This window comes from Coregonus lavaretus, assembly GCF_964263955.1.
Source record: "Coregonus lavaretus genome assembly, chromosome: 1".
NCBI classification, from domain to species: Eukaryota; Metazoa; Chordata; class Actinopteri; order Salmoniformes; family Salmonidae; genus Coregonus; species Coregonus lavaretus.
Window position 1 is genome coordinate 13,174,844 of NC_139988.1, and position 27,536 is coordinate 13,202,379.

At 44.5% G+C, this 27,536-nt stretch overlaps 2 protein-coding genes across 3 annotated transcripts in view; both read left to right on the top strand.

Moving 5' to 3' along the window:
* The first annotated feature begins 15,296 nt into the window (after positions 1–15,296).
* On the top strand, positions 15,297–19,309 carry LOC311144632 (large ribosomal subunit protein eL38). Of its 2 annotated transcripts, none has more exons than XM_084180680.1 (5): positions 15,297–15,337; positions 15,541–15,567; positions 16,271–16,331; positions 16,543–16,665; positions 19,239–19,309. In XM_084180680.1, the coding sequence occupies exons 2-5, from the start codon at positions 15,565–15,567 to the stop codon at positions 19,262–19,264; spliced, it is 213 nt and encodes a 70-aa protein (XP_084036806.1). In that variant the 5' UTR covers positions 15,297–15,337; positions 15,541–15,564; the 3' UTR covers positions 19,265–19,309. The 2 variants fall into 2 exon arrangements, with proteins under 2 accessions (XP_084036806.1, XP_084036807.1); XM_084180681.1 differs by having other exon boundaries at positions 15,312–15,344.
* A 2,327-nt stretch (positions 19,310–21,636) lies between these two features.
* LOC311121350 (protein tweety homolog 2-like) overlaps positions 21,637–27,536 on the top strand; it is a gene marked incomplete at its 5' end in the record, with an annotated part of 99,808 nt that continues 93,908 nt past the window's right edge. The window contains one exon of the mRNA XM_084157950.1: positions 21,637–21,765. Within this exon, the coding sequence (XP_084014076.1) occupies positions 21,637–21,765 (129 nt within the window). The remainder of the gene's footprint in view (positions 21,766–27,536) is intronic.

Below are 27,536 nucleotides of genomic sequence, written 5' to 3' on the forward strand. Positions count from 1 at the left end.
ACCTAAAAATTATTCTGCACAACAGGCAGAGATAGTGGCTCTCACTCGGGCATGTCATTTGGGTAAAGGGAAAAAGGTTACTATTTACACCGATAGTGCCTATGCATTTAATACAGTACACGTATTTGCTGCACAATGGAGAAACAGGGGAATGGTAACCACTTCTGGCAAAACCATTACACATGCCCAATTAATTTTGAATCTTTTAGATGCTGTACTCCTACCAGAGAAGTTAGCTATCTGTAAATGTGATGGTCACACTAAAGGTGTAGATAGCATAAGCAACGGCAACAGAAAGGCAGATGAGGAAGCGAAAAAGGCAGGTGTCAAACCACAATCACCCACATACTTACATCTAAAAGAGGAGGTAGACATTGATAAAGCATTACTGATAGACAGCCAGTTAAGAGCACCGATGAAGGAAGTGAGTAGATGGGAGAAAATGGGAGCAGTCAAGAAGGGGGAAATGTGGCATCAAGGTAATTTACCTATATTACCAAAATCTCTGTTTAGATATGCAGCAATTTTGATACATGGACAAAGTCACGTATCAACCGGGGGAATGGTGGAAATAATTAGAAAGCACTTTGTAGCGTACGGGATAACAAATTACTTTAAAAAAAATGTGTTCTAGGTGTGTTATATGTGCACAAAGTAATCATCAAGGAAAGCAGAGAGCACCAAAAGGGGAATTTCCCCAAGCCAGATATCCATTCCAACAGTTGGAAATGGATTTTATAGAACTTACAAGAAGTGAAGGGAAAAAATGGTGTTTGACTGTGATAGACAAGTATACCAAATGGGTAGAAGTCTTTCCAACCTCCTCCGCTGATGCATTCACAGTAGCTAAAGCTTTATGTCAGGAAATAATCCCTCGGTTCGGATTGCCAGAAACTATTTATTCCGACAATGGGTCTCACTTCTCCAACCAGGTAATAGATAATATTGGACAGAAGTTACATATTAATATGAAAAAACATTGTTCATATCATCCGGAATCAGCAGGTTTGATTGAACGCACTAATTCGACGATTAAATCACGTTTAAGAAAAACGCACATGAGTACAGGAAGAAATTGGGTACAATGTCTACCAATAGTATTAATGACGATGAGGGTAACACCGGATAAAGATGGGTTATCCCCCTTTGAAAAAGTGTTTGGGAGACCATATAGAATGCCCGAGTTAGGCAGACTAGAGGCAGATACAGAAGTAGAAGGGACATTGGCGGGACATATGAGAAGACTGTTCATTAACCAAACACGTATGTCAAAGATTCTGTGTCCCACAGGAGAACTAAAGGAGAGGGTAACCCACTCTATCCAACCCGGAGACTGGGTGTGGATACAATCCCTAAAGAAGAAAGACTGGAAGCAGCCCCGTTGGGAAGGCCCCTACCAGGTTCTATTGGTCACCGCCTTTGCCATTAGAATAGCAGAGAGAGGAACCTGGGTCCATGTTACCCACTGCAAGAAGGTAGGACCACATACAAGCACCGCTTAGCACACGCAGAGTTGACGAGCGGAACTGCGCCACAGGGTGCGGGGGTCACCTCTGTCAACGAAGATCTCCTACCCAGACCTATCATCACTGTAGTGTGTTCCTAGGGTGTGAGTATGGGGTGGTACCGAGCAGAAGGACTCAAGACAGGAGAGGGTTGGCGGTTTTTGGGAATATGGGTGACCCTGAGCTGCATCATAGTCTCGGCAATAGTCGTGGTAGGTCAAAATCCACCACCACCTCGCACCAATTACGCTATGGCCTTACCATTATTAAGAAATAAAGGGAAAGCGACCCGACATACTGACCATCAAGGGCGAGTGATCTACAAAATAGGAGTCAGAGAAGGGTGGGGAGTAAGATTCAAAATTATGATTAGGGATCTTATCAGAGCGGATAAGCAAGCAACATGGGATTATAAGATCCCGTTATATTTATGTTCAGCCCCCTCAGCGGATTGTTCCTGGGCTCAGGTATTTAGACATACTGGGGGAAGGAGATATGAGACGGGGGGGCTGGATGTCCAGATGGAGGATAAGAAGGTATAACGACATCCCCACGGAGATGGTAGTAACGATAGTAAAGGTCACTAAAGAGGACATGAAAAGAACTTACTGGGCTTGCGCGGACGTATACGGACGGGATACTTGTCTAAGATTATATTTAATGGAGTCAAAAGATATAGAGGGAGCAGGTACTGGCATTAATCCATTAATGACAATAGACCGAGTAAATCAGTCAAGGGATGACGGAGTCAATTTGACTAACCCGTCCACTATGAAAGATTTTCTCCTCCAGGAATGGAACAATGGGGAAGTGGAGGGGGTCCCTGATGAGAATCTCTGGTTAAAGTGGATGAAATACACCGCAAGGGCCTTGGGGGAGACCAATTGTTATGCATGCTCCATTGGGCGACTGACAATGTTGACCGCCCCAATGCCAAAGGCAATGTTTCCCTGTCTATTAGACCTGGGGTCCAATCAAAAGAGCCCAATTGCACAGGGATTGGGCTGGCAAAATTGACATACTCGGCCAGCCCACCTAGATTCACCTTAACTCCTGGCGAATACCAGTGTTACAGACATAGAAATGGCACCCGTAACTTGGGTGATTTTGATGGCTGTAAGGAGATAATTAATGTGACTGATTTAGATAAGGAAGGAAGGAAAAAAATTAGGAATTTAACCATCCCTCTGACTGATGTGTGGTGGGCATGCACACAAAAAAGGGAGTATTCGGCAGACATTACCAGAGGGATGGGTGGGTACTTGTGCACCAGTATTGTTAGTCCAGCCTGTAAGAATTAGTCATCAAAGACCAGTGACAGGAAGAATAATCAGAAGGAAAAGGAATATAGGTCAGGAAGGAAATAGCCCCATTTGGATAGATGGTATAGGCATCCCCAGGGGTGTTCCAGATTAATACAAAGCTATGAATCAGATATGGGAGGGGTTCACCACAACATTTTTCTGGTGGGTGACAATAAACAAAAATGTGGATTGGATTAATTATATCTATTACAACCAACAATGATTTATTAACCAGACTAGAGATGCAGTAAAGGGGATCTCCGAGCAATTATCGGCCACCTCACTTATGACTTGGGAAAATCGGTTAGCTCTGGATATGTTGCTGGCAGAAAGGGGTGGAGTCTGTAAAATGGTGGGGGGCCATTGTTGCACATTTATCCCTAACAACACCGCACCGGAGGGGACGGTGACCAGAGCTCTTGCAGGATTAACTGCGCTAAGTAAAGAATGGGCTGAAAACTCAGGAATTAGTACATCTTGGACAGGATGGTTTGATACCATGTTTGGTAAATGGAAAACCATAGCAGCAACCATCTTAGGGGCAGTCAGTGTTTGTATGGGAATTCTTGTATTATGTGGTTGTTGTCTTGTTCCCTGTGTCCGAGGATTGGTGAGCAAGGCGTTGGTGAATGCAGTATCTCACCAAATGATAAGAGATGGACCGACTCCGGACTCTGACCAAGAGAGCGGGAAATACGATCCTCCAGGCTTGGGGGATAACGACGACTTTGACCCTGAAAGACCGCAATTGGATGAAACGTTTATTGGTTCTGATGTATGAAGGTCATAGGGAAAATCCTAAAAAGAAGACCTATGATTGGATGTAGATAAATAGAACTGATCTCTGAGATTAAACATGTTTGTAAATACATTTATCCTGAAGATGAAACCATTTAGTCAAAAGGGTGGATTGATAGATGAATTTGTGTATTAAAAATAATGACTAAAAGATTTCACCCCAAATACAGTAGAAATGTGTATACGATATTCGAATTATCATGTAGTGTCAACCCACTAACATTACTAAACATTCAAGGGTAAAGAAGAAGGCGGGAACTGTTTTAAGAAAGCCACCTAAAGGTGGGAGGAGCATAGTGCCTTTGTTTGTCAAGGGGTATAAAAAACAGGATATTTGTGTTTTTGAGCAGAGCTCTCCTTAAATAAAATTTACTGATAATTACTTGTGGATTGTGGACCTTGAATCATTCATGATTAAAACCAGAGCTTTACAACCTCTGGTAATGATTCAAGCTTAGGTTGAATTAGAGATAAAAATTCACGTGACAACCAGGCAGTGTCGAATATATGCATCCCAAAGGGCACCCTATTCCCTTTATAATTCCTATGGGCGCTGGTCTAAAGTAGTGCACTATGAAGGGAATGGGGTGCCATTTGGGACGCAACCACTTTATTTATTAATGCAGAGAGCAGAGTGCATGACCCTGCAGAGACACCTTGAGCTGTCAGTCAAACTCACACTGTTAAAGAGAACCCTCTCACTCCAACCCACACAGAGACATGTAAATTATTGACAGAGGGGGATATATCATACTTGAACTCACGAATACAGAGTGGCACTGTTGAACTGGCAGGGCTTATTAATATACTTAGATGGAATAGATTTATGGAAGCTCTGGTTCTTTGGGCAATTTCACAGGATTTGAGGATAAGTCAAGGTTAACTCTTAGACAAACCCAATGTTGACACATGCAAATTATACATAGGCTATAGGTTACTGAAATAGTAATTCATGTAAATAACCCTATTTGTAGGTATGAAGCTAATTTGCATACATACGGTACAGAGAGTGCAAGGGCCAAAATAAAAACATGAAAACAATAGACAGGAAAAAAATATCATTATACAGAGGGATGACAACAGAGGGATGACAACAGTAGTAGTAGAAGGAAATGGAATTCACACCAAGGCAGGACAGTATGTTGCAATTTTGATTCACATGGTTTATGATTGGGCAATAGACTGTATCACCCTCTGGTTGCTAAACTAAAACTTCTGATTACTTTCACCATAATCTCAAACTATGAAGATAGTGAGAGATAAATGAGATATTTTCTAATGGCCATATGGAGTGTATAAAGTTGAATGAAGCTCACTGAGGGACGCTAAATTTTTCCTGTAAACCAGTGAATTATCTGTCTTGACACTTGTATTAACACAACGATAAAAGATAATTGCACTCTTAAATCATTCAAACGATTGGTGTATTCAACCTTGTCAACCATGGCAAGAATTTCAATATGTAATATGCAATAAACATTCTGCATTTGTGCTATAGGCTACTGTATGTGTAAAGTAATGGATTATCTTAGCTCTGTGGCGTTAAAGGGAAACTCCACTTAAAAACTATCTTAAAAAATATATATATATCCACTGTTGATACAGTCCCAAAATGTTTAGCATTTCAGCAGTCAAGTTTTCAAGATATTGGACTTTCAAGAAGCTAAGTTTCACCACATCATCGTGAGGATGCAAAATGCTGATAAGAAACGCAGCATCTTCCTCGGGATGATTTCCTTACTACTGTGCAAACCTGCCTAGCAAATATAGCCTGATTCTGGCCCAATTGTTCTGCCGCGGAGGTGCCGCGAGGTGTATGTACTTTACCAATTACTAGTTCACTATGTTTCTAATAGCCAAATGGAGTGTATATAGTCGAATGAAGCTCACTGAGGGACGCTAAATTAAATGTGAGAGGTTAAATGTGAGAGGTTCTCCGATGAGTAGAGCCCCTAGACCTGTCAAAAATCGTGAAGTGTATTTCAGCCTTAAGTGCATGTTCCACTGGCACACGTGAGCAGTTCATAATGTGTCCATAGTATTAGCTTTCCAGATGTATCTTTAGTTGGGTGATGATCCCATTTTTCGCAGAATATTAAATACAGAGTTCGAATACATTTGATTTACCGTAGAAGGGTACAGAGAGGTTTATTCAATGTAGCAAAAAAAATATTGCCTAATCAGACCATTATTACTGTTCCAACTGCCTGGCGTTATTAAGTAGGTAATGTTAAGCGTAGCACAGAGAATTTTCAACCAACCGATACTTACTCAATTCCTGACTTGGAAGACAACATGTCTAGACAAATGTCTAGTTGCAGGGGGTTCATTTGAACTTTGAAAATGCTCTTTATTAAACTAAATAAGTAATCCAACAATGTGTATGCCGCCATCTTGTCTATTTCAAATCTTCTCATTGATCGAGACGGGGCACTTTGGGGTGGACACCCACCTGTTTCCTCTTCTTCTTCGTTGGTGTTTAACGGCAGTTGTCATCCAATATAATGTTGCATTACCACCTCTTTCAAGGACAGTCTCGCAAAAATAAGCATTCTTGCGTTCTAACTACACACTATTCAAAGTGCTCTGAACAAATTAAGGGAATCGTTCACAAACATTGGCACATTCTAAGATCCGATGAAAGTATCGGTAATGTGTTTTCGGACCCTCCCTTGGTCATATTCTCGCGGGGCAGAAATCTCAGAGATCAATTGGTAAACTCTGATTTACTACCCCTAAATATCTCTGCACAACGTCTATTTGCGCCTCTACCAGGTGGAAACTACAAGTGTAATGGCTGCGCTCAATGCAATGGCACTTACAAATGTAGTGTCACGATCGTCGTAGTAATGAGTAGACCAAGGCGCAGCGTGAGAAACAAACATGACTTTAATTAGTTAAAGTTTCTAAACAAAACAAAACACGACTCGTGAAGTCCACGGTGACAATGACCGAACACGGAACAAAAACCCACAAACCCAAAGTGAAACACAGACAGTTAAATATGGCTCCCAATCAGAGACAACCAGCAAACAGCTGACACTCATTGCCTCTGATTGGGAGTCACTCAGTCAAACATAGAAAATGACGAACTAGAACACCCAACATAGAAACAGAACACATAGAATGAACACACCCTGGCTCAACATAATGAGTCCCAGAGCCAGGGTGTGACAGTACCCCCCCCTAAAGGCGCGGACTGCGACCGCGCCTCAACTAAACAAAACAGGGGAGGGCTGGGCGGGCATACCTCCTCGGCGGCGGTTCTGGCTCCGGCCTTGACCACCACCCTCCAATACACCCCCCATAGTGCCCCTGGTCCAGTCTGTCGACTTGCACCCCTGGCTTGGTGCGTGGAGGAGGAACGGGCCTTACCAGGCTGACTTCTCGCACCCCTGGCTTAGTGCGAGTGGCAGGAACAGGCCGTACCGGGCTGGCGACGCGCACCGTAGGTTTGGTGCGAGTGGCAGGAACAGGCCGGGTCGGGCTGGCGACGCGCACTGTAGACTTGGTGCGGGTGGCAGGAACAGGCCGGGTCGGGCTGGCGACGCGCACCGTAGACTTGGTGCGGGTGGCAGGAACAGGCCGGACCGGGCTGGCGACGCGCACCGTAGGTTTAGTGCGTGGAGCAGGGACAGGCCGGGCTGGGCTGTCGACGCACACCGTAGGCTTGGTGCGTGGAGCAGGGACAGGCCGGGCTGTCGACGCACACCGTAGGCTTGGTGCGGGTGGCAGGAACAGGCCGGGCTGGGCTGTCGACGCACACCGTAGGCTTGGTGCGTGGAGCAGGAACAGGCCGGACCGGGCTGGCGACGCACACCGTAGGCTTGGTGCGTGGAGCAGGGACAGGCCGGGCTGGGCTGTCGACGCACACCGTAGGCTTGGTGCGGGTGGCAGGAACAGGCCGGGCTGGGCTGGCGACGCACACCGCAGGCTTGGTGCGTGGAGTAGCAACTGGCCGGACTGGGCTGGCGACGCACACCGTAGGCTTGGTGCGTGGAGCAGGGACAGGCCGGGCTGGGCTGGCGACGCACACCGTAGGCTTGGTGCGTGGAGCAGGAACAGGCCGGACCAGGCTGGCGACGCACACCGTAGGCTTGGTGCGTGGAGCAGGGACAGGCCGGGCTGGGCTGTCGACGCACACCGTAGGCTTGGTGCGGGTCGCAGGAACAGGCCGGGCTGGGCTGGCGACGCACACCGCAGGCTTGGTGCGTGGAGCAGCAACTGGCCGGACTGGGCTGGCGACGCACACCGTAGGCTTGGTGCGTGGAGCAGGGACAGGCCGGGCTGGGCTGGCGACGCACACCGTAGGCTTGGTGCGTGGAGCAGGGACAGGCCGAACCGGGCTGTGGAGACGGATAGGAGGCCTGGAGTGAATAGCGGCCACCACCCGTCCTGGCTGAATGCCTACCCTCACACACTCTGTGTGAGGCATCCGCACAGGACGTACAGGGCGGTGTACCCCTGGCCTGGTGGCCTTCTGGATCCGCCCCCTTTTCTCCTCCGTCAGCCCCGTCGTCCATGCCGTGTGCCCCCCCCTAAAAATGTTCTGGGGTTGCCTCACGACCGTCCGACGACGACCCTGATCACGCCGTAGCTCCTCTCTACGGCACGCCTCCACCGTCTCACTCCATGGCCGGCGATCCATCCCGGCCAGGATTTCCTCCCAGGTCCAGGACCCCTGCCCGTCCAAGATCTGCTCCCACGTCCAGGCTGCCTGCTCCTGGACACGCTGCTTGGTCTTGGTATGGTGGGTTTTTCTGTCACGATCGTCGTAGTAATGAGTAGACCAAGGCGCAGCGTGAGAAACAAACATGACTTTAATTAGTTAAAGTTTCTAAACAAAACAAAACACGACTCGTGAAGTCCACGGTGACAATGACCGAACACGGAACAAAAACCCACAAACCCAAAGTGAAACACAGACAGTTAAATATGGCTCCCAATCAGAGACAACCAGCAAACAGCTGACACTCGTTGCCTCTGATTGGGAGTCACTCAGTCAAACATAGAAAATGACGAACTAGAACACCCAACATAGAAACAGAACACATAGAATGAACACACCCTGGCTCAACATAATGAGTCCCAGAGCCAGGGTGTGACATGTAGATCCTTCAAACACCCACAACAGGGAAACAGATCCGAATCAAAGGTGTTATTACGTGCTCCACTAAGGCAGTTATTTATCTTATAACATGTCCTTGTGGTAAAAATTATGTGGGTAAAACAAAGTGCAAATTAAATCTACGAATCTCAGAGCATCATAGCACCATTATGTGCAAAAACTCGACATACCCAGTCACAGCCCACTTTTTGGAAGCTAACCACTCGATTTCGTCCCTACGTTATATTGGCATCGAACATGTCACCCTCCCTAGGAGAGGGGGTGACCTCGAAAACGTATTGTTAAAACGAGAGGCTGCCTGCCTGGATCTTTAATTTAAAGACCCTTGCTCCCTTTGGTCTCAACGTAGACTTTGTTTTGAAGCCATTCTTGTGATTATTGTGATTTTGCTATCCATTGTAAATGTTTGTGGGCCTATGTAGCCAAGTTGTATCTATGATCGTATGCTATCAATTCATGCTTTTTGTATGTTCTGTTTATCTGTGAATTAAACTATGATATCAGGCCACACCCAGCCATGATTACAGATACCTGTGTGTGTCCTTTTAAACTATATAAACTAGTGACCTGCAGTGTTTGTCATTATACCCTGATGAAGACAGCTTGTCTGTTGAAACGTTGGTTATTAGGATATTACATTATTGCATCTGAGCTCCTCGAGTGTGCGGCTCTCCTTTTCTTTTTGAAGCATTACCACCACCAACAGTGTTTCTACTTCATCTGCTAAAAAAAATTAGTTAGAAATAAACCAAAAAAACAACATAATAAAAAATGCACAAAATAAATCTAAAATACATCCCACTCCTTCAGTCACAATTCAAATCACATCCCTATACAGGCTCAGGTGCCTGTGAGAAAGGAACATTCACCGACAGGATTCCTTGTAATGCCTCTGCTGTAAAATCCCCCAAAAACTTTCAGCCGCACTCACAAGGATGACTATTTTCTCCGATGTATTATTTGTGTGCGCTGTGCAGTTTATAACCAATGCAATAAACGATACAAAGTCCACCTTTTTAACATCAAATCAAATCAAATCCAATTTTATTTGCCACATGCGCCGAATACAACAGGTGTAGACATTACAGTGAAATGCTTACTTACAAGCCCTTAACCAACAATGCCATTTTTTAAAGAAAAAGTAAAATAAAAAAAAGTGTTAAGTAAAAAAATAAAAGCAAATAACTAAAGAGCAGCAGTAAAATAAAATAACAGTAGGGAGGCTTTATACAGGGGGGTACCGGTACAGAGTCAATGTGCGGGGGCACCGGCTAGTCGAGGTAATTGAGTTAATATGTACATGTGGGTAGAGTTAAAGTGACTATGCATAAATAATAAACAGAGTAGCAGCAGCGTAAAAGAGGGGGATGGGGTGGGGTGGGGGGGCAGTGTAAATAGTCCGGGTAGCCATGATTAAATGTTCAGGAGTCTTATGGCTTGGGGGTTGAAGCTGTTGAGAAGCCTTTTGGACCTAGACTTGGCGCTCCGGTACCGCTTCCCGTGCGGTAGCAGAGAGAACAGTCTATGACTAGGGTGGGTGGAGTCTTTGACAATTTTTAGGGCCTTCCTCTGACACCTGGATGGCAGGAAGCTTGGCCCCAGTGATGTAATGGGCTGTACGCACTACCCTCTGTAGTGCCTTGCGGTCATAGGCCGAGCAGTTGCCATAGCAGGCGGTGATGCAACCAGTCAGAATGCTCTCAATGGTGCAACTGTAGAACTTTTTGAGGATCTGAGGACCCATGCCAAAACTTTTCAGTCTCCTGAGGGGGAATAGGTTTTGTCGTGCCCTCTTCACGACTGTCTTGGTGTGTTTGGACCATGATAGTTTGTTGGTGATGTGGACACCAAGGAACATGAAGCTCTCAACATGTTCCACTACAGCCCTGTCGATGAGAATGAGGGCGTGCTCAGTCCTCTTTTTTTTCTTCCTGTAGTCCACAATCATCTCCTTTGTCTTGATCACTTTGAGGGAGAGGTTGTTATCCTGGCACCACAGGGCTAGGTCTCTGACCTCCTCCCTATAGGCTGTCTCATCATTGTCAGTGATCAGGCCTACCACTGTTGTGTCGTCGGCAAACTTAATGATGGTGTTGGAGTCGTGGCTGGCCATGCCATGCGGTCATGGGTGAACAGGGAGTACAGGAGGGACTGAGCACACACCCCTGAGGGGCCCCTGTGTTAAGGATCAGCGTGGCAGATGTGTTGTTACCTACCCTTACCACCTGGGGGCGGCCCGTCAGGAAGTCTAGGATCCAGTTGCAGAGGGAGGTGTTTAGTCCCAGGGTCCTTAGCTTAGTGATGAGCTTTGAGGGCACTATGGTGTTGAACGCTGAGCTGTAGTCAATGAATAGCATTCTCACGTAGGTGTTCCTCTTGTCCAGGTGGGAAAGAGCAGTGTGGAGTGCAATAGAGATTGCATCATCTGTGGATCTGTTGGGGCGGTATGCAAATTGGAGTGGGTCTAGGGTTTCTGGGATAATGGTGTTGATGTGAGCCATGACCAGCCTTTCAAAGCACTTCATGGCTACAGACGTGAGTGCCACGGGTCGGTAGTCATTTAGGCAGGTTATCTTAGTGTCCTTGGGCACAGGGACTATGGTGGTCTGCTTGACACATGTTGGTATTAGTCAGACTCAGTCAGGGACATGTTGAAAATGTCAGTGAAGACACTTGTCAGTTGGTCAACGCATGCTCGGAGTACACATCCTGGTAATCCGTCTGGCCCTGCGGCCTTGTGAATGTTGACCTGCTTAAAAGTCTTACTCACATCGGCTACGGAGAGTGTGACCACATAGTCATCCGGGACAGCTGATGCTTTCATGCATGCTTCAGTGTTGCTTGCCTCGAAGCGGGCATAGAAGTGATTTAGCTCGTCTGGTAGGCTTGTGTCACTGGGCAGCTCGCGGCTGTGCTTCCCTTTGTAGTCTGTAATAGTTTTCAAGTCCTGCCACATCCGACGAGCGTCAGAGCCGGTGTAGAACAATTCAATCTTAGTCCTGTAATGACTCTTTGCCTGTTTAATGGTTCGTCGGAGGGCATAGCAGGATTTCTTATAAGTGTCCGGGTTAGAGTCCCGCTCCTTGAAAGCGGCAGCTCTACTCTTTAGCTCAGTGCGGATGTTGCCTGTAATCCATGGCTTCTTGTTGGGGTATGTACGTACAGCCACTGTTGGGACGAAGTCATCGATGCACTTCTTGATGAAGCCAGTGACTGATGTTGTGTACTCCTCAATGCTATTGGAAGAATCCCGGAACATATTACAGTCTGTGCTAGCAAAACAGTCCTGTTGCTTAGCATCTGCGTCATCCGACCACTTTTTTATTAACTGAGTCACTGGTGCTTCCTGCTTTAGTTTTTGCGTATGAGCAGGAATCAGGAGGATAGAGTTATGGTCAGATTTGCCAAATGGAGGGGGAGGGAGAGCTTTGTATGCATCTCTGTGTGTGGAGTAAAGGTGGTCTAGAGTTGTTTTTCCTCTGGTTGCACATTTAACATGTGGTCCTCTGTAGCTCAATTGGTAGAGCATGGCGCTTGTTACGCAAGGATAGTGGGTTTGATCCCCGGGACCTCCCATACGTAAAAATGTATGCACACATGACTGTAAGTCGCTTTGGATAAAAGCGTCTGCTAAATGGCATATTATATTATTTTATAAATTAGGTAGAACGGATTTAAGTTTCCCTGCATTAAAGTCCCTGGCCACTAGGAGCGCTGCCTCTGGATGAGCGTTTTCCTGTTTACTTATGGCCTTATACAGCTCATTGAGTGCAATCTTAATGTCAGCATCGGTTTGTGGTGGTAGATAGACAGCTACAAAAAATATAGATGAAAACATGCAACACGTCAGGATCCTGTTGGCAAGTTACATTTACTGATGTCTCTAATCAAACTATCATAGTTTCTTCAACGTTACTCCCTTCTTCCACTCTTCTGAACGCCTCCAGATAGGAGACATGCTGGACAGCCCTTATACTTGCCACCTCCGTCTCCTTCACCCTAACAGGGCACTTCATGAATTCTGGAGCATGCTCACCACCAAAATTGAAGCATTTCGGCCTCAACTGGCATACAATACTCCTCCCGTCTACATACACTTGACACATGTCCAAATAGTTTACATTTATCACACTGCAAGGATATCTCATATAACCCAAATACACGTACGAGGGAGAGACTCTTCTTCAAATAACAAAATAATGGATGGAGTGGGCTTCCTCACTCCATCCACCATACGGGTCAGTCAGCGGGCACCAACCACTACATCCACCATACGGGTCAGTCAGCGTGCACCAATCACTCCATCCACCATACGGGTCAGTCAGCGTGCACCAATCACTCCATCCACCATACGGGTCAGTCAGCGGGCACCAACTACTCCATCCACCATACAGGTCAGTCAGCGTGCACCAATCACTCCATCCACCATACGGGTCAGTCAGCGGGCACCAACTACTCCATCCACCATACGGGTCAGTCAGCGGGCACCAACTACTCCATCCACCATACGGGTCAGTCAGCGTTCACCAACCACTCCATCCACCATAAGAGTCAGTCAGCGTGCACCAACCCCTGCCTCTATTTCTTCAGTTAGATCCTCTGCACTTCTAGCGCCACTCCAGAGATAACCCCCTTGGTAGGCGCCCTGCTTCGCAAATCCACACACACGACACATTCCAACCCTATATCTTTTTCAGGTGCAAAGCACGCTCCTTCTGCTCCTTGGACACACAAAAAAACAAAATAAACCCATTTCTTGATATTTTCACTGACGCCACCTCATCTAACGCAGCTATGATTTTCATCGAGACTTCAAACGGATCTCCCAGGTATCTCGATCGATCCAAAAACCTTACTCCTACTAAAGAACAGTCAGAACTAGGCCTGGATTTACTCCAGGACCACTTCACTTCTGTATTCTCCTTCTCACGCTCGTCTCCACACGACGTCATCAGTTTCAACCAAAACATCCGCCTCCGCCATCTTCTAGCTTTCGAAACACCCCACCCATCCGAGTACATGTCGTGTACTCTCCGCCATTTTCTCCCGTCATAGTTCACTCTTGGTCAGTTCCTGTCTACTTAATAATCCCGCCTCCTGAATCCAAGTGTTTGACATGGGGGAAGGGACCGGAAACCTTAGGATCAAACTTAATCAATGCAGAAGCATCAGTCATTTCTCATACTTTGGTTATCATACTTTGATCTGGTTTCATCCAAATATCATCCAATTTCATGAAAAACAAGATTTTGACAGTACTTGACCTTTAAGGAGGTGTGTCTCCCATAGACACCAATGTGATAGCAGCTGGGTCTGGTCTACTTTGTTCATTGACTTCCATTGAAACAGAAAAAATGAGGGAGTGGGACATTTCGCTTCCTCTCCCGTCTCTGTAAACACTTCCGGTCACATGTGTCATGTGACCAGTGAGTGACCTATAACCCTGTGTGACCCCATGCCCCTATAGTGTACAAAACCTACGAAACCTTATCTAGGTAGACATCCTATACAGAACACATTAAATGAACACATAAGTAGATGGCTCCTACAGTGTTTTATAGGCTCTACCTGCCTTGCAAACTAGCTTATAATCAGTTGCATTACTGTATTAGAGGAGGAAAAATATTAATTTGGGTTTATTTAGATTGCTTGAATCTCGTTTACAAATTGGTTATTGTTTCTGGGAAAATAAAAAGTAAATGTTTAGGTAAGGATAAATTAGTGAAGAGAAAGTTGTTCGTATTGTGGACTACAGGAAAAGGAGGACCGAGCACGCCCCCATTCTCATCGACGGGGCTGTAGTGGAGCAGATTGAGAGCTTCAAGTTCCTTGGTGTCCACATCACCAACAAACGATCATGGTCCAAACACACCAAGACAGTCGTGAAGAGGGCACGACAAAGCCTATTCCCCCTCAGGAGATTGAAAAGATTTGGCATGGATCCTCAGATCCTCAAAAAGTTATACAGCTGCACCATCGAGAGCATCCTGACTGGTTGCATCACTGCCTGGTATGGCAACTGCTCGGCCTCCGACCGCAAGGCACTACAGAGGGTAGTGCGTACGGCCCAGTACATCACTGGGGCCAAGCTTCCTGCCATCCAGGACCTCTATACCAGGCGGTGTCAAGGCCCTAAAAATTGCCAAAGACTCCAGCCACCCTAGTCATAGACTGTTCTCTCTGCTACCGCACGGCAAGCGGTCCCGGAGCGCCAAGTCTAAGTCCAAGAGGCTTCTTAATAGCTTCTACCCCCAATTACCTCGACTAACCGGTGCCCACGCACATTGACTCTGTACCGATACCCCCTGTACATAGCCTCGCTACTGTTATTTTACTGCTGCTCTTTAATTATTAGTTATTTTTCTATTTTTCTTCTTACTTATCAATTTTTTACTTAACACTTATTTTTTTTTAACTGCATTGTTGGTTACGGGCTTGTAAGTATGCATTTAACTGTAATGTTTACACCTGTTGTATTCGGCGCATTTGACAAATACAATTTGATTTGAAAACTTTTGTCCTCCATGGTACACCGTAGCTTGACCTATAAAGCTTACGTCAGCGGAAGTGCCGCCCTCTTCATCCCCTCTCTTGCAGGCTGTGTAAGTTGTATGTTTCCCATACATTCAATATGACATTTAAAATCATTGTCCATCCTTCTTATAAATGCAAAATATGCCCCCCAAATTATTAAAGAAAGATCTTACAAAGATGTAGCCACATAATAAGCATAATATTAGTTTTGCATTGTTTTTTCTACTGAAATTATCTGCATTCTGACCCTCGTCTTTCTAACGTCTTCCAGGCTTCAGTCCACTGACACGGCAAGATGGTGAGGACCGTTTTCATTGCATTTTAATTACATGGCTAGCTGTTCATGGCCGACTGTTGTTCAAAAGCGTAGCGTTAGATATTTCGTTGAGACGTCGTTGTCTGTTTGCCTGGTTGTTACCTGTGTAACTAGTTCACCAACATTGTCTAGCAGATTAGGCTACTAGTTAGCTAGTAAAGGCCAATTCCGGTGTCGCGTATTAAATAATGCCGAGGTTGGTTACCGACAGTACACGAGTTACTAGCTAACTTAAACTGATAGTGTAGTAGTTTCGTTAGTAACTGAAATGTCAACGAGTCGAGTGGTGATAGTTACAGTGAAAGGCAGCCCCGACTGTCGTCATGGGTTCTAACGAACTAACTAGTGAACGTTAACATAGCTAGCCATGTTAACCTGGCTAGCCAGCATGTCTTAGCAAGTTGTCCAAACATTACAGGCTGTCTCGTGCTTGTGATGCATTTACACGCTTGCCAGAATAAGGATGGACCTAGTGCTAAGTTTCGATATAACCAGAATATTTAGTTCCACCGGTCCACTGACAATCCTCATATTATTTTAATTTAGCTATGTAGTTATTCTTCTCTATTGGCTAGATGACGACGAGGCTATGATGTCATGCCGTGTTAGTTATGGTATTTGCATTGAGTTAACCCCTGTGGTTGTTGCAGAACATTGTACTTATTATTTCACTGTTGTATTTCAGCCACGCAAAATTGAAGAAATAAAAGATTTCCTGCTTACAGCAAGGAGGAAGGATGCCAAGTGTATGTATTACATTGTTGCACACAAGCTCTGCTCTTCTGACACCTTTTCTGACAATTGACTTCAGTATTGTGCACAAGTCTGTACACTCAGTATGTGGAGTTTAACGCTTATGTCTATCATATCTGTATCCACATAGGATTTTGTCTGGAAACTCCCAACTGCGATCCAGTGTTGAATGTTTAGGTTACTTTATTGTTTATTGTCCCACAGCTGTAAAGATCAAGAAGAACAAGGACAATGTCAAGTTCAAGGTGCGTTGCAGCCGATACCTGTACACCCTCGTCATCACAGACAAGGAGAAGGCCGAGAAGCTGAAGCAGTCCCTGCCCCCTGGTAAGATGCGCGACTTTCATCACATGGAATGTGGCATGTTGTATTGGGTTGGTAGTTGGCACAAGGAGTCTGAAATCTGTTTTATAGGACCATCTCTCAAGACCTTTAATCCTGAAGTCTGGTGACAATGTTCAGTCTATAAAGATGTCGTTGTATTGTCAGTGCAGAGTGGTTACAAATTGAACGTGAAGAAGCAATCTGATCTATTGCTATGCAAGTTGTCCAAACACTACATGTTTCTTGGTGCTTGTGGTGCATTTGCACGCTTGCTAGATTAAGGATAGACCTAAATGCTTAGTTTCAACTTCATCAGAAATTGAGGTCCACCGGTGCATGGACATAAATTCATATGCCTAAGTGTTTTGAGCTGTCTGGGAATATTGGTGGGCAAAACTAGAAAATTGATTTAAAAATAATAATAATCTGATTACAAAAACACTGCTTCCATTGCCTCTGATTTAAGTGGAACTGACAGCGTTTTAACTACTTTGCAGATATGAAACAAACAGACAATCATCAGTTTAAAATTATAAAATTCACAGTTTATGCTACAAAACTAACTTTTCAAATGGTATTTGTCGCATGCGCCGAATACAACAGGTGTAGACCTTACAGTGAAATGCTTACTTAACCAACAATGCAGTTTTAAGAGAGAATACAATATGAAATAATTTAAAATAAAAGTAACAAGTAAAGTAGTGTCATTCCGTGACGCACATTAAGGAATTGTTGGCAGAATAGGTAGATGCAGTTCAATGCATGATTAATATAATTCACCAATACATTTCTTGGTAGTCCAAAATGTATTGCTATCAGGTTGTCACAGCAAGCCTGGTACATTGTTTGCTGCCTCCATTTGGGATGCACTGTTTCAAGACTCAATATTCTGGACAAAAAAATGACAAATCTAACTAAGACTGGGAATATTAATACAATCAAACTAGCAAGGGCAACAATCACAAGTCAGTCATAACTTGGTTAATAGGCTAGCGTATCTGTTTATGTAGCAAGCTAAAAACCGAGCCTAATGTTAGCTACATAGCTAGCTGCTAGGAGGATGTCATGGCATTGGAGGAGGGGTTGAGTGACTAACTTTTCCCTCATTGTTTTTCGGTGGCTATACACAGCGAGATGCAGGTGTCATTTGGTTAGCTGGCATGAACTTGAACGACTGTTAAACAGTATATCTCTTGCGTTTGCGAATTAACTCTTGCTATCTACTCCGATTTAGTGCAGAATAACTGATGAATTTACGAATGCTCAACATCTGCTGAATATGACCGTTGTCAGTCAAAGTAGGAAAAAATAATAGTCACGAATGCTCTAGATAACATGTAAACTGCCTAACCAGCTCTGCTAGGGTGAGTAAAATGGTCAGTGAGGTGTTCTCTCAATTGTCTGGAAGTACAGTGGGGAAAAAAGTATTTAGTCAGCCACCAATTGTGCAAGTTCTCCCACTTAAAAAGATGAGAGGCCTGTAATTTTCATCATAGGTACACGTCAACTATGAAAGACAAATTGAGAAGAAAAAATCCAGAAAATCACATTGTAGGATTTTTAATGAATTTATTTTCAAATTATGGTGGAAAATAAGTATTTGGTCACCTACAAACAAGCAAGATTTCTGGCTATCACAGACCTGTAACTTCTTCTTTAAGAGGCTCCTCTGTCCTCCACTCGTTACCTGTATTAATGGCACCTGTTTGAACTTGTTATCAGTATAAAAGACACCTATCCACAACCTCAAACGGTCACACTCCAAACTCCACTATGGCCAAGACCAAAGAGCTGTCAAAGGACTACTGTAGCTCTGAATGACTATGGCGCACTGGTCTGCGTAGACTGGTTCTGGACCGATGTTTTTATTGGGTTTTATTTACTGCAGTGTCTATCAATTGTCAAAACACACGGCCGCTTTCCTAGTCTATTGCTATAGAATTTTCAAAAATGCCTTAGTATATGTAACTTCCAAACAGTTGAATAATTTATTAACATGACCATATTTAAGTAGTGGTCCTCCGTAGCTCAATTGGTAGAGCATGGCGTTTGTAACGCCAGAGTAGTGGGTTCGATCCCCGGGACCACCCATACGTAAAAATGTATGCACACATGACTGTAAGTCGCTTTGGATAAAAGCGTCTGCTAAATGGCTTATTATTATTAAGTAGTCGCTTGTCAGAATGTTTTTAAGTGTCGTTCTTCCTGTGGGTGTATATGAACAGATTTTAATACGTTTTCATGTTGCTAAAATGCTGCAGTTCCTTTTTAAATAGAGATTTATACTCTTTCCTGAACCCCCAACTGTACATTTTAGTCAATTTAGCAGATGCTCTTATCCAGAGCAATTTACAGGAGCAGTTATGGTTAAGTGCCTTGCTCAAGGACACATCAACAGATTTTTCACCAAGTCAGCTCGGGGATTTGAACAAGTGACTTCTCACTAGGCTAGCTGCCGCCAGTAGCATTTGTAATCATGTCAATCTATCAAGTTTGTAACTTGGTCACTCAAAGCATGTTTTGTGAATGAACATGACTCATGTAATGTAGTTTCTAACCAGCTCATCTCTTTTCAGGTCTGGCTGTGAAGGAGCTCAAGTAGAGGACTCTTCGTGTACAGTAAATTGTAATAAAAAGAGGAACCATTTGTCTTTGTCATGCCTGTTATGTTGCTCCACTACAGTAAATTATCTATATTCATTTGCAAAATACTTGTCTCTTTATTGGAAGAAGGCAATAGCGAATGTCTGCTGATTTGACTGGATTATTTCTAAGGGCTGGTTTCCCAGACATTAAACCTAGTCCCCAGATTTAGACGTCCTCCAGTGATTTAGAAGAATAATTTTTAAAAAGTGTCCTGTTGAAGTGATATCCCAAGTAAAAAATACAGTAAAGTACACAATGGTAAAAAAAAAGAAAATGTTTTGCACTAAAGTGTTCAGACAACTGCAAACTTTAAGGAGTAGGACGTTCAGAGTTGGTTTGATTGTAAGTCGTGATGTCATCGGCCTCCCCCTTGCTTGAGGAGCAATAGAGAACAGAAGAGGAAAGGCCCACCCACACTGGTGCTGTCATGACTTACCTGGAACACCTGTTGATGTGACAAGGAGACTGGAGTGACACGAGTGCTGTCGTTGAAGATTCTCCATTGAGGATGCTCTTAGTCAGGACTAGCCTTACTCATTGACTGGGAAACTGGCCCTAAACAAATCTGGCAAGTTCTGTTGAGTAGTCATAGCAGTTACTACACATGGGCCCAGTTCCAATACTCAAATGATGTAAGCACATCTGAATTGTTTGGGGTGGTGATTACTACAGTGGAAACATTGTTTGCACCTATTCAATCACTTATAGTGCCGCACTTACCTCATGGAATGGTGCATTTAAATACAACTACGCTCCTGGAAGGAACACTGTGAAGAACCTGCCATTGTTACTGATGCAGTCCTGTATTACTTTACCCACACTGGCATTTCATGGGTTTAGGACCAGAATGATGTAGATAGACTGTTATACCGATCATCTGATCGTTAGGGTAAGAAAAGTGAATGTCTACATGCTAATTGAAAGGTGAAGATGGGCAGGCTAAATTCCTTTGGCATAGTTAACTGAAGTCTGTGCCCTGTGTTAGGTGTTGTGAACATCTGTCCGATAAATTGGCTATGAACTCCAGCAGGCCTAAGGGCTGTGCCATGACACCATAGACATGTAGGAGTAAACTACTGAAGTTCTCAATGTCAGACTAGTGCCTAGTCAGAATTGGTCTCATGAGACTCATCCACTTTATAGACCATGTTCAGAAACGTAGGATATTCGCCTTTGGCACCGCATGCTCAAACGTTATTTAGTGTTTTGCTTTATTTGTTGGAATGACCAGAGCGTTGGCTACTGTCTACTACAAACTAGACAGACCACCTCACCACTGATGTGCTTGGATACATCAATGATTACGTCCCAAATGGCACGCTATTATCACTATATAGTGAACTACATTTGACCAGAGTTGTATGGGTCTTAAGTTAGTACATTTTAGTCATTTAGCAGACGCTCTTTTCCAGAGCGACTTACAGTTAGTGAGTGCATACATATGTTTTTTCATACTGCCCCCCCGTGGGAATCAAACCCACAACCCTGGCGTTGCAAACGCCATGCTCTACCAACTGAGCTACATCCCCTACACTGTATAAGGAAAAAGGTGCCATTTGTTATTTAGAATATTATCTGGTTCTGGATATAGTAAGTGCCGGAACTGAACAATGGATCCTACTTGTCAACACCGGGAAGTTGTCAAGCAGCTGGTTGCAGACTGGGAAAAAGACAGGCCAAATCCTTTAACTGCAATGTGTCACCACGATCATTTTCTGAGTTATTTCCATGGCGCTTTGGTGAACTTCTACACCTTTTCAGACCGCTTCTGCAAGTAAGTTTATTTTCACTAGATGGGGGTGTTGCAAAGGCAATGGGAGCTACCTAGCTATCATCGATGTATAAAATGTATTGCTTTTGCGAACATTTCATTAAAATTATTTTATATTTGTCCTACACGGCGATTTTTTTTGCATAAACTTGAGTCCGTTTTCACGTGCAAAGCCATACTTTTTACAATTACACTTTTTTCATTACTATTCATGTTCCTGCCTTCAGGTTCTGCGCGCTCTCGCTTTGTGTCCAGTGTCCCTTATTCCTGCGCGCTCCCGTGTAGTGACGGCCCTTGTCTGGAGGGATCGCTCAAATGAATGACTGGACCAGCAGTTCGTAGTATGGCAGTGGCTGAAACTTGTCTTTTTCACGGATAATCTTGGGATGTTTTCCTTTAACGACCTCCCTGCATATTTTGTCTACTGTGCGTGTGAACGAGTTACCATTATCCAGCATGCTTTTTCATAATAGCTTATTGCTTTGTTACAGAAGACGGGACTGAGCTGTCGGTTTACTAAAGAATACTAGATCTTGGATAACTAAACAAGGGTCAGGATGTCTTCAGTACGGGAGGATTATATGGCACCTTGGTGGACATATTGGCTTCACAATTTCCCTCATGTCAACCTGAACTTCCAGCCCATCGACAGCACGTTCACCCCCCAGGATCAGAACTACCAGCAGGTTCGTGGTAGACACCGATATTTGCCCTATATTCTCCATCCCAAATGGCACCGACCTTTATTCCCTACATAGTGCACTACTTTTGACCAGGACCTTTAGAGCTCTCTGGTCAAAAGTAGTGCACTATAAAAGGAATGGTAGGATGACATTTGGGATTAACCCATAACATGCTGGGGGGTTTCCCACTTTTTCAGCAAGACGCTAGACAATGTGAATAGTCATTTGAGAGATAGAGTACGCAGGAAATGACATAATAATAAATAATATGCCATTTAGCAGACGCTTTTATCCAAAGCGACAGTCATGCGTGCATACATTTTTGTGTATGGGTGGTCCCGGGGATCGAACCCACTACCCTGGCGTTACAAGCGCCGTGCTCTAGCAGCTGAGCTACAGAGGACCACATGATCTTATTTGTAAATAACAAAGATGAAATGTAATGTTCCAAGTAGCCTAAACATTGCATTGTAGACTGTCCTGTGTAGGCCGACCAAAAACTTCTGCTGTTGGCAGAAATTCTCTAATTCAGCTATTTATTAATTTGATAACCCTGATGAAGAGAAAGGGATATTTTGTTTCTTGTTTTATACCCAATAGCACTTCAGATATTTATTTAAACCTTTGTTAATGAAAGTAAACCTGTGTGAACATAAGACACAGCATATTTCACATTTCTCTTGTAATCATACACAACACAAACGATAAGGAAGCTGATGCTTTTTGCTTAGCAGACAGGAATGCCAGAGGAGAGGGCCTGACTGTCATGGGGTAAACTACAGACTGCACACACTTCCAAATGACCAGGCAGGCCACCAAGTCCTTGGGATGAGCAATGTTTCAGCTCTTACTTTCCACAAAGACTGGGCTTATTTCAAGGGATCTGTTATTTTCTATAGTGTACAGTGTAGAGTAGACAGTCTAACATAGGGTGGGTGTCTCACTACAGCCACTTTGAAAAAGTCCTGTCTGCCCCTATGTTAGCTGGTTCTAATTAGGTAGTTAATGTGGAGCTGTAGGGTGAACAAGTTGAATGGGAAAGCGTTAGGAAGAAAGAAAGGGAGGGTGATCGAGCAGAGAGATGGGATATGGGGAGAGAGGGATATGGGGGGAGAGAGGGATATGGGGAGAGAGGGGGATGGAGAGAGACCGATATGGAGAGAGAGGGATGGAGAGAGAGTGATATGGGGAGAGAGGGATGGAGAGAGAGTGATATGGGGAGAGAGGGATGGGAGAGAGGGATGGAGAGAGAGGGATGGAGAGAGAGTGATATGGGGGAGAGAGGGATGGAGAGAGAGTGATATGGGGAGAGAGGGATGGGAGAGAGGGATGGAGAGAGAGGGATGGAGAGAGAGTGATATGGGGAGAGAGTAGAGCTGGGCGTTATGAACAAAAATGCGATAACGATCAATGGAACGAAATGTTTATAACACCAGTTTTTGAAAATGATCCTTTAAACCAGGGTTTCTCAAAAATCTTTACTCAGGCCCCCCGTCCAGCATTGGGAAACATCCCGCACCCCCCCTGCACGCGGCCCACATCTATTTATATGGGCATAAGCACTGTTCATGGTGCAGCTGTAGAACATTTTGAGGATCTGGGGACCCATGCCAAATCTTTTCAGTCTCCTGAGGGGGAATAGGCTTTGTCGTGCCCTCTTCACGACTGTCTTGGTGTGTTTGGACCAGGATAGTTTGTTGGTGATGTGGACACCAAGGAACTTGAAGCTCTCAACCTGCTCCACTACAGCCCCGTCGATGAGAATGGGGGCGTGCTCTGTCCTTTTTTCCTGTAGTCCACAATCATCTCCTTTGTCTTGATCACGTTGAGGGAGAGGTTGTTGTCCTGGCACCACACGGCCAGGTTTCTGACCTCCTCCCTATAGGCTGTCTTGTTGGTGTAGAGAACATTTTGCAGGTTTAAAGCTAATTTTCTGGCAATTCTATACTTTTTGCCGTGTCTAATGTGTAAATCTAAAAAACGTTAGCAGGCATGGGCTAGTTGATCTGGACATTTCTGACAAGTTATAAATAGCTGTCTAAGACTGTGGTCACCAACCTTTTCTAAGTATCACTTTCTGAGTCAAAATGCAAGCCGAGATCTACCGCTCAGATTTGTTTTTAAACATGACTTAAAAAATATAAGCCTATGCAACATTAACCAATTAAAAACAGTTCTGTAGCAATGCGGTTTGTGCAGTAAAACTATAGGCCCAATACATTATCACTGCAAATTGGCTGTGCTTGAATTGCCCTGCCAATGTGGTTCTTCTCAGACCATTTCAAAATTATATTTCAGTTGCACAACTGAATGCATTCAACCAATAGATCATTTGTTGTATTAATTGGGAGCATAATTTGCTCTTTTTTAACTGGACTGAGGGGAGGTCTATGCAGCGGTGAGGCTGACTAATGGCCTGCATCTGATGGTCAGTCTGAGGGGAGGTCTAAGCAGCGGTGAGGCTGACTGATGGCCTGCATCTGATGGTCAGTCTGAGGGGAGGTCGAAGCAGCGGTGAGGCTGACTGATGGCCTGCATCTGATGGTCAGTCTGAGGGGAGGTCGAAGCAGCGGTGAGGCTGACTGATGGCCTGCATCTGATGGTCAGTCTGAGGGGAGGTCTAAGCAGCGGTGAGGCTGACTGATGGCCTGCATCTGATGGTCAGTCTGAGGGGAGGTCTAAGCAGCGGTGAGGCTGACTGATGTCCTGCATCTGATGGTCAGTCTGAGGGGAGGTCTAAGCAGCGGTGAGGCTGACTGATGTCCTGCATCTGATGGTCAGTCTGAGGGGAGGTCTAAGCAGCGGTGAGGCTGACTGATGTCCTGCATCTGATGGTCAGTCTGAGGGGAGGTCTAAGCAGCGGTGAGGCTGCCTAACCCGACACACCGTCCCTCTCTCACTCCCTCCGCTGAGAAAAGGGGACACAGCCACCTAGCTGATGGCGAAACTTAAGTCGCACTACATTATTTCTGCCTCATGCACCAATTCATGTTACTCCTGTGACCAGAGAAAGTGAAATATTCCTTGATATGACAAAAGACCCAAGCCGCTAATAATAACAACGCAAGCTTATCGGAACACTTTGCTATAGGCCTAATCATTCATTGCAGCTGCAGTGCTGGTTGTAGCATGAGTGGAAGTAGGGAGAACACGCATAAAATGGCTTAAAAGTGTTGAACAAAGTGTTGACAGTGCTGAATAACAACTTAAACATGAACTTACTCATAAAAACAGCAGCTCTTTGCTGTATTCGTTGAGTCTCTCTAGTCATGGTTTTGAAATCTCACAGTATCAGCTTTGCTGTGCTTTCGAGGCTTCTTTTTACAGTCTATGGCTCGAGGGAACTGTGCAGACAAGGTGATCTGAGCAGTAGCGGTGTGTGGGTAATATCACTGGGGAAGCCATATTACAACCTATGTGTTGTGATAATTGCGTTTGTTTGCTCTATAACCTGTTAATTAATATCCCTTGCGAACGTGATTTATAGGCCTAAAGGCTGAGACAATAAGAAGACATAGTGGCAGAATAAATTCAACCACACCTTTGTTTCATCACATAACCGGATAGCAACCTGTCCAGTGAAGTCCACAAAGCATATTACATGTACAGTAACAGACAGTTACATGACCTACAGCATGGTCAAGCAAGTTAATGTTTCCAACATTTTCGGACCACTAAACAACTATTGATTTAGAACCACGGAGAGTTACCGCAAGTCACAAAGAAAACAGGAGCTGCCTCCTCTATTCCAGCACCATTTCAACTTTAACATTTCAACACCATCAAATCACCTCTGCTTAGTCTAATACAGTGACAACTAAAAGATACCAAAAACTCTTTAGTCCAATCAACGTAAGCTAAATGTGTCCGCGTTCGTGTAAGTAGAAAAACATGTTCACTCACCCTGCTTGTAGAGAAAAGCCAATGCCATCCTCCTATATTTCATGTTGATGAAACGGTCTATAACTCTGTCATACAGTACATGCTTTTATTTTTTGTTGTCCTAGGCTACCTGGCTAAAATGCTTGCTCGCTAGCCTAACGTCCATGCATGGGCAAGGTTAGTTAGTTAACATTAGCCTTCTACATCTAGCTATATATTGAACTTCCATCCTCTCAGGCCAGGGGCACAACAATGTATGAATTAATGGTTGGATCAGAATTGCCATTATAATCATTGGCCAGTACAGAGAATGATGTAAAACCACAAGTTCAAATCCCTATCTCCATCCATGGCTAATTTAGGAAAGGGCCAATTTTAGCTTTAGATCATTGCAACTCCACAAGGTGAGATCTTGCATGGAGCCCCAGGACGAGGGAGATTGACAGTTATTTTGTGTTTCTTCTATTTGACAGAATAACAACAACAAAATCCAGAAAAACGCATGTCAAAAATGTTATAAATTGATTTGCATTTTAATGAGGGAAATAAGTGTTTGACCCCCTCTCAATCAGAAAGATTTCTGGCTCCCAGGTGTCTTTTATACAGGTAACGAGCTGAGATTAGGAGCACACTCTTAAAGGGAGTGCTCCTAATCTCAGTTTGTTATCTGTATAAATGACACCTGTCCACAGAAGCAATCAATCAATCAGATTCCAAACTCTCCACCTTGGCCAAGACCAAAGAGCTCTCCAAGGATGTCAGGGACAAGATTGTAGACCTACACAAGGCTGGAATGGGCTACAAGACCATCGCCAAGCAGCTTGATGAGAAGGTGACAACAGTTGGTGCGATTATTCGCAAATGGAAGAAACACAAAAGAACTGTCAATCTCCCTCGGCCTGGGGCTCCATGCAAGATCTCACCTTGTGGAGTTGCAATGATCATGAGAATGGTGAGGAATCAGCCCAAAACTACACGGGAGGATCTTGTCAATGATCTCAAGGCAGCTGAGACCATAGTCACCAAGAAAACAATTGGTAACACACTACGCTGTGAAGGACTGAAATCCTGCAGCGCCCGCAAGGTCCCCCTGCTCAAGAAAGCACATATACATGCCCGTCTGAAGTTTGCCAGTGAACATCTGAATGATTCAGAGGAGAACTGGGTGAAAGTGTTGTGGTCAGATGAGAACAAAATGGATCTCTTTGGCATCAACTCAACTCGCCGTGTTTGGAGGAGGAGGAATGCTGCCTATGACCCCAAGAACACCATCCCCACCGTCAAACATGGAGGTGGAAACATTATGCTTTGGGGGTGTTTTTCTGCTAAGGGGACAGGACAACTTCACCACATCAAAGGGACGATGGACGGGGCCATGTACCGTCAAATCTTGGGTGAGAACCTCCTTCCCTCAGCTAGGGCATTGAAATGGGTCGTGGATGGGTATTCCAGCATGACAATGACCCAAAACACACGGCCAAGGCAACACAGGAGTGGCTCAAGAAGAAGCACATTAAGGTCCTGGAGTGGCCTAGCCAGTCTCCAGACCTTAATCCCATAGAAAATCTGTGGAGGGAGCTGAAGGTTTGAGTTGCCAAACGTCAGCCTCGAAACCTTAATGACTTGGAGAAGATCAGCAAAGAGGAGTGGGACAAAATCCCTCCTGAGATGTGTGCAAACCTGGTGGCCAACTACAAGAAACGTCTGACCTCTGTGATTGCCAACAAGGGTTTTGCCACCAAGTACTAAGTCATGTTTTGCAGATGGGTCAAATACTTATTTCCCTCATTAAAATGCAAATCCATTTATACAATTTTTGACATGCGTTTTTCTGGATTTGTTGTTATTCTGTCTCTCACTGTTCAAATAAACCTACCATTAAAATTATAGAC

What these genes read in the sequence shown, in the direction of transcription:
- LOC311144632 (XM_084180680.1), top strand. An exon ending in AAGGAGGAAGGATGCCAAGT is followed by an intron (nt 16,332 to 16,542) that starts GTATGTATTACA and finishes ATTGTCCCACAG; the next exon opens with CTGTAAAGATCAAGAAGAAC. An exon ending in GAAGCAGTCCCTGCCCCCTG is followed by an intron (nt 16,666 to 19,238) that starts GTAAGATGCGCG and finishes ATCTCTTTTCAG; the next exon opens with GTCTGGCTGTGAAGGAGCTC.